At 38.3% G+C, this 12951-nt stretch overlaps 2 protein-coding genes across 7 annotated transcripts in view; one reads left to right on the top strand and one right to left on the bottom strand.

Annotated features, from left to right (window-relative positions):
- The window catches only part of Kiaa0825 (KIAA0825 ortholog), a 383787-nt gene extending 380702 nt beyond the window's left edge, over positions 1–3085 (bottom strand). For 2 of the 3 annotated variants that reach the window (XM_023561406.2, XM_063245351.1), the window contains exon 1: positions 2960–3085. The gene's annotated coding sequence lies outside the window, so the exon portion shown is untranslated. The remainder of the gene's footprint in view (positions 1–2959) is intronic. The other variant, XM_063245350.1, reaches the window with a different exon arrangement.
- Slf1 (SMC5-SMC6 complex localization factor 1) overlaps positions 3082–12951 on the top strand; it is a 67338-nt gene continuing 57468 nt past the window's right edge. Inside the window, exons 1-3 of one of the 4 annotated variants that reach the window (XM_063245352.1) lie at positions 3082–3237; positions 7854–8014; positions 12830–12943. In XM_063245352.1, coding sequence (XP_063101422.1) covers positions 12830–12943 — 114 coding nt within the window. In that variant the 5' untranslated portion in view covers positions 3082–3237; positions 7854–8014. Of the gene's footprint in view, positions 3238–7853; positions 8015–8070; positions 8235–9113; positions 9216–12829; positions 12944–12951 lie in introns of those variants that run through there. The other 3 variants (XM_003479454.5, XM_063245353.1, XM_013143554.3) reach the window with 3 other exon arrangements.

Genomic DNA, 12951 nt, shown 5'->3' on the forward strand with positions numbered 1-12951 from the left:
ACTGCATCTTAGAGAGTAAGCAATCAGTAAATACTAGATATTCTCTCATCTCCTGTCTTAGTCCAGACTTCTATGCAGGATACTACCCTTTTCTTGTGGATGAGTGTGGAGTGGACATTACATTGAAGGCTCAACGTAAGTAATAATAGGTAAGTGTCCACTTATTTATGTGCTAAGTCTTTTTAAAATAATATATGTACAAACACTTTTTGGTACACAAGTAACATCAATTCAACAAATGTTTATTGAGCCCTTACTATATACCAGTACTAGATGCTGAAAAACAGATATAACTGAAACCTTCACAAGTCCTAAAAGTGGACAGAAAGCAAAATATCTCTGAGATCTTTCTATGGGACATGCAAAAGCAAGTACAAAGTTAAATCAATGGAGTGTAATCAGAGCATGTCAGTATTGGAGATTAATTGTACATGTATAGTTGTGTCTTTTTGGAGAACAGAGTATTCTTTAAGTTCTATGTCATTTCTAATATTGGTTGTTTGGATTAGATTTTGGTAAACTCACTAAAATTAGACAGGATTAACATGGTACTTTAAAATGTATAATAGAGCCAGGGATTTAGCTTAGTGGCACAAGCACCTGCCTGACAAGTGTGAGGTTGTGAGTTTGATCCCTGGTACTCAAAAATAAAAAATAAAATATATAATAATTATCATCTGTCTGCAAGCTACAGTAAAGCAGAACAGTTCTACCAATAATTAGTAAATAATGCCTTCCAAAACATGAATTGGTGCTTATTCACTCTCTCCACATACACACCATGCACACATACACAGAAATGTATTAGTGAAAAGCTGTTCTTGAAGACAGCTGACATTCTGGACACTAAGAGTCACTAATATGTTGCCACTTTCCACATCTCTTGCTCCCTAGTTTTATTCCCACATACACTACAGGTACTTAAGGTAGTATGATATGGCCAATAGTAAATGAAGAAAAGAAATTACACTATTTGCATGTAAATATTTCCTGTGATGACTGTCTCAGTTACTCTGCTCTCATTGCTGAGACAAAATACCAGACATCAAAGTTAAAGAGGGAAAGGTTTTTTTAGCTCATAGTTTATACAGGTTTCAGTCCATAACTGGCTGGCTCCAAGGCATGGTGACACACGGCAGAGCTCAACAGTTCATGGGAGCAAAGAGCAAAAGCAAGCAAAGGAAGGAAGGGACAAGCCCCTTTCTGTCACTCATAATATATGCAGGCTACCCACTCTAAAATGGGTATAGTGGTGACATTCTTAATCCCAGCAGTGGACCATGAATCAATCACAAACTCTAGATTCTCCCACCTCCAAAGTCTGCCCCCCATGACTGCAGGAGGCTTTGGGGGTACATCTAGACACAAACAGTGATGAACAAACACATTCCTCAAATTCTTATATCTTTGTTTTGCTTTATATTGTCTTCTAAATGTGACACTATTTATCCAATTTTGCCTGAGAGTAAAAAGAATGATTCTATAAGGTTTATTTATGAGAAGAAGTATAGATTGTTGTAAAAAGAGCCAATAGTTACAGTCAAGTAGGCTGGATTCAAATAGTAACCTCTAACTTGCATAATGTGTGAGAAATTACAATCTCCAAGTTTCAATATAAAATGACCACAAAATTTACAACTTTCTTTATTTTCTTTTTAAATCAAGAACTAAATAAAATGAATGTAAATGGCTGATAGTAGACAACTGTGGTAAATAAGTGGTCGATTTGATTAATCTGGAGAAATCACAAATAAGGAACAGGGATCAAAATAAAATCTCTGTCTAAAATTGTTATATAGAAGTAATCTATATAACAATCTCCCTAGAAGAATTTCCAAATGGAGAAATAAAGCAAAAAACATATGACTGAAAATGGCAATATTTGGATAGAATACTATAAAACTTTGTTATTTAACCAACCAGGACTTTAGAAAGACCAATGTGTTGTTCGAAGTATGGCCATACTACTCTCAAAAGGTAGTAAGAAACATGTCTGATGCCTCAGGAGCCTTGAATTGAACCTGTTGCATTTTACTTTATGTTAGAAAAGCACCAACATCTCTTTTTTTTGGAATAGGCTGTTCTAAGCAAACAAATCAATTGCCTTTTATGCGGGGGAAGGCGGTTAGTGAATGAAACACAAGGTGGTATGAAATGCTTTCAGGAGGAGCTGCATTGCCCAAGAACCAGAGGTTACTACCTCACATGTTTCGACTCTGAATAAATGAGCCCTTTCTTCACCTTATCCCTTTGTTGGAAGCGATTTCAATTCGCAACTATCCTGGTTACCTTAAACCTCCAACCAAAATTCTGAATCTTTTATTACTGAGAAACCTGGACCAAAGTGCACTCTTCCTTCGTGAAAGTACTTGCAGATGGTAAAACGTGCATCTCAATCCTAAGCATGAAGTTACAAGGTTATCATACCTCATTAGTTCATCGCAGCCACGAAAAAAAAGACCCACTCGTCTCACTTAATTTAGACTGCAGAGGAAACGTTTAATTAATTCCAGCCGAGGAAGGACCTCCCTACACCCTACCCAATGTTGGTGAAAGTCCTCTTCAGCAGACAGCTGCCGCCCAGCATGGCCCTCCAAAACTACGCAAACAGAGCTCGGAAAAAGGATGGGAAAGCAGCTCTTGAGACTAGAAGGTGACCAAACCTCGCTAATGGAAGGCTCTTTGATCATTGGCAGACTTGGCACAAACCCAGTGACAGTACGTCGTGTCTTCGACCTCGCCCTGGTACCCAAGATCGAGTTTCAAGTTAGCACATACTGCCAGTGGAGAAGCCGGTGAGTCGAAATCCGAGAGCCTTCCAGAGCCACAAGAAGGGTCAAGAGTCACGGGCCTGAGTGGGGACAACTGGTTCAACCCTTGCCGGCTCAGTTCTCGCGGCACCGGACCTCATCTGGCCGGAAATACAGGACCCTGGAGTCAACCCAGGAAAACCACTTACCCGTCTCCCACCTCCGGCGCAGGTCCAGCAGGAGCCAGACCTGCCGGGCCAGGGTCAAGCCCGGCGCCTTTTCAGGACACCCTGGCGACAGCCTCAGAGCGTCACTGACAACCACCCGGAAGTGGTTCAACTGCTTCCGGGACTGTCGAGCGCGCGGCGGGAAATTATTTCCCAGAGCCCGGATTAGGGAATCGGCGAGGGTTGCTGCGACAGTCGTCGCTCCCGTCGCAGCCGCTGCTGCCACCCTAGGGAAGCAACACAGATCTTTGGCCGGGAAGGTAAAGAACCTCAGCTCGGACGACCATATGGGGATCTTTTTTCCCCAGGCTGGGCCACCGAGTTTCTGTCCTCCCCGAATTGGAAGGGACTGGGGCGGACGGCGGGGACACCTGGTTGTCGCGCTTTCTCCAGCCGCCTCCCTTCCCACCTTCCTGGCTCGCTGTGCGCTGGTGGGATGTGATCGCAGAGCTGGCGCCGAGCCTCCTCCCCGCTTCCAACCAGCGGTGCCACAGCCCGGGCCCACCAGGAGGGCGCCGGGCAGCCAGCGTCCCTGGTTTCCATGGAAGCGGCTTGGACGCCTTGCCCTCCTCCCTGTGTTCCTGCCGCTGTCCTGGAGTGAGCGTCAGGGAAGGCGTTGGGGATCCCCCGTGCCTGCCTTCCTGGGACGAAGAACATCATATCGTTCTGTTTTGCTCCAGTAAATTTTTTGGTTAAAAAAAAATGGCAATGAGCATATCTCTAGAGCCACTAGAGGCCTTTCTTTAAATACAAACTTGCATGCATAAATGTTCCCTGAAGGCAGAGACTGTGTCCCTGGAGATTAGATCTCTGCTGCCTGAAGGCTAGGAGGACAGGGTTGAGTGCTTATTTGGAGATTTCTTTCACTTTCAAAGCCTCTGACAAAATATTGATAAAAAACTGATTTTCCTTAATACGCTTTCTCTCTCGGTATTTGACCCTGAAGTTTAGGCTGCTTCCTTTTGTACGCTCCAACCTCGCTTTCTTTTTTCTCTTTGTTTCTTTATTTTTCTTTCTCTTGTTTTTTGACATATGATTGACAGTCCCCTTCAAAAATTTTTCTCTTGACACATTGGGAACGAAAATTTAACCTGGGTGTATATATGACTGACGTTGCACCTTGTAGACGTTTTGGTTAATATTAATCTGTTGGGCCTGAGTTCCTGGAAATATGCTGATGTGCAAGATGTTCATGTTCCTGGAAAGTTTGTCTAATCTATATTACAGGTGTTCGATCCGTAGTTTGTATAGGAGGAGGAAATTTGATTATTTGTAAGTAAGGTATTAGTTTTATTGAGCCAATTCAGTAACTTGTACATTGTACTGTACAGACAGCCTTCAGTAAGGTACAAACTTTCATTAGATTTGTTTCCTAAGTAAATATTTTCTTAATGCATTATGACTTCAGTAAAGTTCAGTTATATAACTTAAAATTTTCTTGCTGCCCTAAAGCAGAAAGCATAGAGAATGTGAGTCTTTAAAGAGGGAGTCAAAATATAGCTACTTTTCATAATCATACTTAAGAACGCTGAAGATTTTATTCCAGGTATCCATAGGTTTCTCCGATGCCCCAAACACTTTCTTAGTAAAGCAATTGTATGTCTTTATTAATTATACAACATTTTCTTTATTATATGTATCTTGATTATAGTCCAAGAGAATCGTTTCACTTTAAATTGTTTTAAATAAAATAAATTCTGTGGAAACTGAATGAAACCTCTTTCACAAAAAGTAAACCAAAGTGTCACATTATTTATACTGTAACTCTTCTAATTGACTCTTTATGCTCATGGAAAATACACTTGTAAATGTCTTAGGTGCTGTTTCACACCTTATAGGAACATAGCACTGCTTAAGGCAAAACACCCCTGGAATTTTTAGCTTTTACTTTCTAGCAAAATTACTGTGAAATTAAAAACATTCTATTTTCATATTTTTTCATATGGAAGAAAAAAAGCTATATGCTTTACTCCAATAATTAATTGATCTGAAATCTGTTTTGAGAGGAAAATATTAGTAGTCTTTGTTTTCCATGAGAAAAATAATATGATCCCTTTTAGATTGTTCTTAGAAATGTATTGAAAATTTAGACACTGATAGCTGTTTGAAAATAATTTATATTGTTTAAAGTGTTTTTTAAATTTTGCTGATCTAAACGTGTTTTCACTTTTGTAGTGGATTCCCTTGGGTGCAGTGTACCTTCTTCTACTAGCTGGAAGTAGAATGCTTTGACAGTTACAGTATGGCTAGGCATATTAGACTAAATCCTGAAATTTAAGTCAGGTTGGTATTGTAGAAAAGGTGCATCATTTTTGCAGAAACAGGCTTATCTTTGAATTTTGGTTTCACTGTTTTGCTAGTTACAATATGTATCCATTAGTTAGTTTTTTTATTCTTCGTATTTCTCGGTGTTGGCATCTGTGTTAGAATAAATAGCACTTACATTGTGAAGAGGGCAATGCACTGATATATTACAGTATGCGAAATGTGTAGACTACAGTAGCTCATCAATCAAAATTAAACCCAGCTTCTAAGAATTTAATAAGCCTTAGATTTGTGCTGTTTCTGTTAGGTGGTCCAAAGTCCCTAGGGTACCAAAAAAGATTTAGTGACTAATATAATATCTGGTTTTCAGCCACTCTTTCCCCAGAAGCTGTTATTTCCTATGCAGTTGCTTCCTTTAAGCTTTTCAGCTGGGCATGGTGATATTCACCTATAATCTCAGCAGTTAGGAGGCTGAGGCAGGAGGATCGATGCAAGTTCAAGTCTAGACTGAACTATAAAGCAAGATTCTGTCTCCCCCCCCACAAACCCCACCCCCCCCCCAAAAAAAAGAAAGGAAAAAAAAAATGTCTTCCCACTCAGCTCAGCCTGTTCCCCATACAGTGTCAGATGGCCAGGCTATCCCCTTATGTTCCCTGAATCCCTCATTTCTTCCCTACTACAGTCCATTTGCTGCCAGTCCTCCATTTTCTTCCTGAATTTGCCACGAAAGGACTGATGGCTGCTCCTGGCTCTTAATGGTCTTGAGGTGAGACAATCTCTCAAGTCTCATTGCTGGAGAACTCTATCAAATAATTTATGCATTTATTTGGTATCTTTAAAGAATGGAGCAAGAAGTAGACACCACATCTTTTTTTAAGCATCTCAAAGACCACCTGAGTGAAATTAAATCAAGGACTGATTTGACTCCTAGGCCAAGAGGCGCCAGAATTCCTAAAATCTAGCTGCAGGTATAGCATTCAGAATCAAACTACTCAACCAGTGGGAGCTCTATGACACGTTTCTACCTTTTGCAGTACTGTACTGGTTAAAACAGTTCTAACACTGTTTTTCAATTTTAGCGGGTATTTTACTTTTCCAGTTAAATTTGGGTGAACTGTGAAAATAATTATCAAGCTCTTGAATTCAAAGCAACAATGTTGATTGCATTCAAGACTTGGTATATACTTTTACAGAAGAGGGAAGTTTCAAGTGATCTTCTTTTATTGCTGGAGCAGGTTTAAAAATCAAAACTGTACTATAATAGTGCAAATTGAAGTAGTGGCTTACACCTATAATCCCTGCACTGGGTAGGCTGAGGCAAGAGGATTGATGTGAGTTAGAGACCTTTCTGAGCTACATAGTGAGTACAAGGCCACTCTGAACTACATAGTAAGACTCTGACTCAAAAAAGCTCTCCCTCCAAAACAATGAAAAACAAGAGACCACCTCAGTTTTCATCATGTTGCTGTAAACCATGAATAACCATTGAGTGGCATGGGAACATGCTCATAGTATAATTTTCCATAACAGTTATAACTTTATGTAAATTCTGTTGTATGTAAAACTTGATGATTGTTGTAGTCAGGGTTTTTGCAAGGGAATAGATTTAACACAGGACACATAGTTTATAGGATTATTTTATAATATTCACCCAAGAAGTCAAATGCAGAAGAATGCGGGAGATGTGTCTACAGACTAGAGACCCCCCAAAAAATCCAGCCAAAGGCCTGGGTCCCATGGAAATGTGCAAGTCCTGCTGAAACCTAGAGCCCATGGCAGTGTGCTCTACAACTGCAACTGGGAGCCTAGAGCCGGCAACAAATCCTCATGCAAGTCTTTATCAAGGATCTGCACAGGGAAGGCCCAAAGGTCAGGGGTGGAAGCCAGAAAGTCTTTGCCAGCAGGATAAAGGATCTGTGCCAGCAGGCTGCACTGGAGCAGGAAGTGACACTCAGGATAAGGATGAGAGCTCATGTGAAGAGAACTGCAGCCATCCTCAGTGACAAGGAGAACCCAAGCTCCTCCGATTATGAGAACAGTCTGAGTTAATATGAGCAAAATTAGCATGACAGACTTCTCCAGGAGGATCATCAGGCACTATCTTTCCTTCCAGTTTTTTTTTTTTATGCTGTTAGCAACAATCCTCTGGTGGGCCTGCCACACCCAGTGCAGTCAGTGCAACAATTTAGCAAGATCTTGTGTCAAAAATAAAATAAAAAGGCACTAGAAGTGTAGCTTAGTCTAAAGTGCCCTGGGTCAATCCCCAGTACTGTTTCCCCCCAAAAAGAGGAATAGAGGAAGGAGGAAGGAAGGAAATTAAAAGACAAAATAAGAAGCTTTATGTTTTTAAAGTTCCCTTGTTTGTTTGTTTTTTGAGGCAGGCTTGCTCTGTAGTCCATGTTAGCCCTTAACTTGCAATCCTCCTGCCTCTGGGGTTACAGGTATGCTGAGTTACAGGTATGTACCCTACCACACCTAGCTTCAGAGTTCTTTTTATATATTTGGTAATAAAAGAATGCCAAATAGGAAAGAGTCATCCATACTTTCCTACAGAAACGTCTGTAGGCATCCCTGCCTCTCTTTCTGCAGCACTTCCCTCTTTTCACCCTAGGCTCTGCTCTTCCTGCTTCCTGTGCAAGACTTTTACGTCCTTGTCTGTGTTCCTTCCTCTGTTTGGCCCTGAGTTCCTTTTCAGCATGCTCTGATATCACAGTAGTCTTCAGACATGCCCCCAACTATGTATTATAAAGAATTCAAAGACCTTGAAAAGAAGTAAGTAATAAAAATGTTCATAATTATGATAGTGTGCGCTCTAGGTTTCTTTGCATTTCTGGCTGGCACCAACTGCCAAAGAATTTCAGGCATCGGGGTAGGTCCATGTGGAGATTATTTTGGGAAAGTCCACACCACAGAGACAGCTGCTTGTTCTGCATAAAGGCCAGTTCTGGTCACAGTCACTATCTCCTTAGCTATGTGTGTTATGTAGTCTAAGGTAAGTACATTTTAAAAAATTATTGTAAAGTTTAAAAATATTAATGTAATAGAGCATTCTAGGAATGCTGCATACAATAAATTTTTTGACAAATGATAAAAGCATTTAACAGTCAAAAACAGATGCTTTCCCTTTTCATTCCCCTTTTTTTGGTGTTAGGTTAATAATGTCTGTGTGGCTGCTTCAAAGATCCTCTGTCCCCAAATAAGATCTAGAAAGTTTTAGTCTCCCACCGGTACAATTATATTCTGGTATATTTACCTTCCTTTTTCTATTAAAAAAACTTTCTAGAAGTTTGCTCTGCATCCTGCATACCCTAGAACCTACATGCAGCTTTTAAGGATTTTTGATTAGCCAGCTTATTGATGTGTGGTAAGGAGATGTTTACAGTGTTGTGTGTGAGTTCATTGGCATGTCAAGCTGTCGTTTATTATGCCCTTAACTTGCAGAGTCAGGAACAACTGTCAAACCAGTAATTTTATAAATATAAATAAACCTTTCCATGTACTGTCTGTGTCTTTTTCTACACAGAATTATCACTTCCCTCATGTAACTATATGGATTGGATTTGTGATCTGAGTCATTGGTTTATCATATGATGTGATATTCAATGTTCCTACTTGCAATATAAACTCTGTTGCTTCAAGTAGGTAATTTTATTATAGAATGCCTGTTCGATTAGTTTAATAGAATGTTTTTTAAAAAACAGCTGTTTTGTGCCAACAGCAGGATACACAGTTCTGTGAAAGGTTAAGTAATAGCCCATTGTTTTCCTGATGAACTGTGAATAAATATCCTGTATTCTGATCTGTTTTAAAACTTACCCATATTTGTATTAAATTTGGATGAGGCTGGCTTGTTTTTCTGAGTTGTGTTTCTTACTTCCCTTTCCTCTGCATTAGTTTCAGTTTCATATTTAAACATTACCAAAGAAAAGAAACTGCTTTAAAAAGGCTTCCTGATTTCTCCTTTTTGTATAAGGTTGGTTCTGTTTTCCATTTTATTGTGAGGTCTTATGCTGACAGCAATTACAGAGGGGATTATTTCCATGATAACTTTCACTATAAAGACAATATGGTTTAAATTGAAAACTGCTTCTTATACTGATAATTTGATAATTTATATGTCAAATCAAAATATATTACTGGGCGTGGTGGCACCCCGTGTAATTCCAGCACTCAGGAGGCTGAGGCAAGAGAATCTAGTGAGTTCAAATCCAGCCTGTAAAACACATCAAGAAGCTGTCTCAGAAAACATGTTAAAATGTTACTTTGTTAATAGTAAGCATTCAAATCCTAAAATAGCTATTGTTAACATGATTTGAAAAGAATACAATATGATAGATTTTTTTCCTTGTATTTCTGTATAATAGTTGATTCTCAGGAAGCATAATAATTTAAGGGACAAAGTTTAAGTAAAGTTTAGGTTGATAATGACACAGCAGGGTTTTTTTTTTATTGCTTTCTTTATATTTTGATTGTCTAACAGTAGTGTTACTGCATCAATACTTTAGCCAGACAGGGAAAATTTCAGGTTTTTAAAGCCACTCAGACGTCCTTCTTTGGCAGCATTTCCTGAAACAACCTGCTAAATTACTTTGTGAACTATCACCTACATAAATAAAATACAAGGAGCAGGAAAGTATATATCAGGTTTGAAATTCTTGTTTCCTTTGATAACAATGGCCTTTGAGAAATAGAGAAACAGTTACTGCATAATATCAAGATGGTGTTCACAGATACATAGAATTTCACTTGTCTAGTGTTTTTGAAAGGACTTACCATTTTTAAAGAAAATTTCCCAAAGGTTTTACTTAACTAATTCTGTAGAATTAATGAAAGCAGCATTTCCTCCTTGTTAGGAACATGCTGTGTAATCCCTGTGACTTTATTGTGTTTGTGTGTTCTGAATCAGATGTATTATTATTTCTTTCAGTAGAGTAAATTCTTTGTCAAGTTTTTATGTATTGCTAGGCTAAAATAATGAGTATTTTCACCTGACTTATTACATAAGATGTAAATGATTAAAAATATTGGTTAGCTAATGTAAAAAAGTTCTTTATGCACAAAGCTGCTTGTATCTACTAGTAGTATTTCACGTTTGTGATTCATTCTTTCATAAAGCACCAAGCCTACTGAGTGCTTTTTGTACCAAATCAACCAAATCCTGCAAGCTTTCTTTTTATTTTCTTTTTTTTGTGTGTGGGGGGAAGGGTACCTGGAGTCACTCATGACCTTGCGCTTGCCAGACAGTTGCTTGTGCCACTGAGCTGTATCTTCAGCACCTAAACCTGCAAGCTTTTGAAAAAACATTTATTTCATGGGAAAGTCCTATCCTTAAAGATTTTTTTATGTTCTATATTTGAATTTAAAGATTTTAAAGGGTTAGTAACTATTTTTTTCCCTTTTGGAACCAGTTGAGAAAAATCACATATTGAGACCAAAATACCAGCCTTTTTACCAAATAAAAGTTGATTTGAAGATGACTTTGAGGAGTAGCTTAGGTGTCTTCTCTGTTGTAGTCTCTGGCTCAATCCAGGTAGTACAGGGTGGATACACCTTAATTCCGCTATAAAAAAGGGTGTTAATTTGAGGGAAACCAAGCGTGCTTCATCTCCAAGTTCCTCGTAGGAATGCAGATTTCCTTCTTGCCCAGAGTTGTGGTTTAAAAGACCGATGGTGAAACTTTCTTTCAACTTTTGCCCTAAAATTCTAGCCTTTAAGCATGTGCATGTGTGCACATGTGTTTTAATGTAAGTACCTACACTCATCTACCAGTGTCTGTACGATTTGGTTCCACGTTCCCCTTGGGTCTTAAAATCTGTGGATGCTCAAGTTCTTTATTTAAAATGCAGCATTGCGTATAGCCTATCTTACATCTTCCTGTGTACTTTGAACTATTTTTAAATGTTTTAAAATACTAAACACAGCATAAATGGTATGTAGTTTTTTTGTTTGTGTTTTCCAATATCAAGGACTGAATCCAGGGCTGTACCCTCAGGCCTATTTTTATTTATTATTTTGAGACAGGATCTCACTAAGTCACTAAGTTGCCCAAGCAGGGCTCAAACTTGGGATCCTCCAGCCTCTCTGAGTGTTGGGATTGTAGATGTGTGAAAGAAAAAAGTTCAGTACAAATGCAGTTTTCACACCCCCCCTCCCCGCCAATATCATTCATACATGGTTGAAGGTACAGAGATGGAACCAGTGGACATGATGGGCCACTACCTGTGGATTTTAATGTCTTTGAAAATACATTCTTCACATTACCCATTGTAAGCCATTCGTTCTGAGAGCTTAAATAGACTTTCTAAAGTTACTTTGCTTTTATTTTATTTTTTGGTGCTGGAGATACTAAGGAAATCCTGTCGCTGTATTATACACCAAACCCTTGACGTTTACCCTTAATTGTCTTGGAAGAAATCCATGTTTCTTTGAATGTTGAAAATAGTAATGGCAGTTCCTCTACCTATGTTATTAGTTAAATGCAGATCTACAGGTATTGCACGAAACTGCAAAAGAAATGGAAATTACTGTGACTTCTTTTATTCCTGTCTTCCTTGTCTGTAAGGAGAAACAAGAGCTTCTCTTAACACACTATGTAGAGGTTTTGAGCTTCAGGTAAAAAAACAAAAAATTATATTATAATTAGAAATGTTGTACGTTAAGTACCACTGTAAAAACTACATTTAAACATGGATTAAGATCCCTATGAAATAGCTGGGTATTTAGCTCAGTGGCATAAGCGCCTGCCTGGCAAGCGTGAGGTTGTGAGTTTGAGCCCTGATAGCATAAAAAAAAAAGAGAGAAGAAAATAAACTTAAATAAAAACCATGTGCTCTCTTAGACTTCTTTGTAAGTAATGAATTTAACATATATGAATTTATAACAAAGCAAATTTATTATCTGGCATGATGATAACATGCCTATAATCCCAGCATTCAGGAGGCTGAGGCATAAGGATTACTGAGTTCAGGGCTAGACTGAACTACATAGTGAGTTCCTGTCTCAAGAAAAAAGAATACATAGCAAAGTTAAGAAATGTAGATTGAGACTAGAATCCGGGATCACCGTGTGCACCAAATTATTTGATATAGATGTTATAGAATCATGGGTTGTACGAACTCCACCAGTAATTTGTACATATTAATATCTGTCCATAAACTTCAAAAATCAGTGAAAAATTTGATGTTTTCATTGTGCACAAATATTCATTTCAAAAGCGTTAAGCAAAAAACAGTTAAAAGAGAAGATAATATTGTGCTAATATTTATACAGGTGTCTATCATTTTCTGAAGAATTGTATTCATTCATCAATGTGTTTTAGTAACAAATAATATAGTAATACAAACTTCCAGTGTTCAAACCAGAAAAAACGTCACTGTGTTTAAAGTCATCATGTGAAAAGATAACTTTTAAAGTGAGTTTGTATTGTATGGAAGTAAATTTTGCATTGGTATTTACAGGTAAATCTTACATATATATTTCAGTATATGTTCAGTAGCTTTAGTTTTTATTTTAGCACTCGTAGTTGAGGAATACGAGTCAATCCTGTGAATAGTATGTTTAACACATTGTTTTCTCTGTGTATCTTAGATGAATGATAATGCCCCAAAGCACGTCATCCAGATGACAGGATTTAAGATGGAAGAAAAGGAAGCTCTGGGCAAATTGCTTTTAAAGCTAGATTGTACATTTATTAAGAGTGAAGTAAGTAT

This window comes from Cavia porcellus, unplaced genomic scaffold, assembly GCF_034190915.1.
Source record: "Cavia porcellus strain 051 isolate PalLab524CR breed Dunkin Hartley unplaced genomic scaffold, mCavPor4.1 scaffold_2, whole genome shotgun sequence".
Lineage (NCBI taxonomy): Eukaryota > Metazoa > Chordata > Mammalia > Rodentia > Caviidae > Cavia > Cavia porcellus.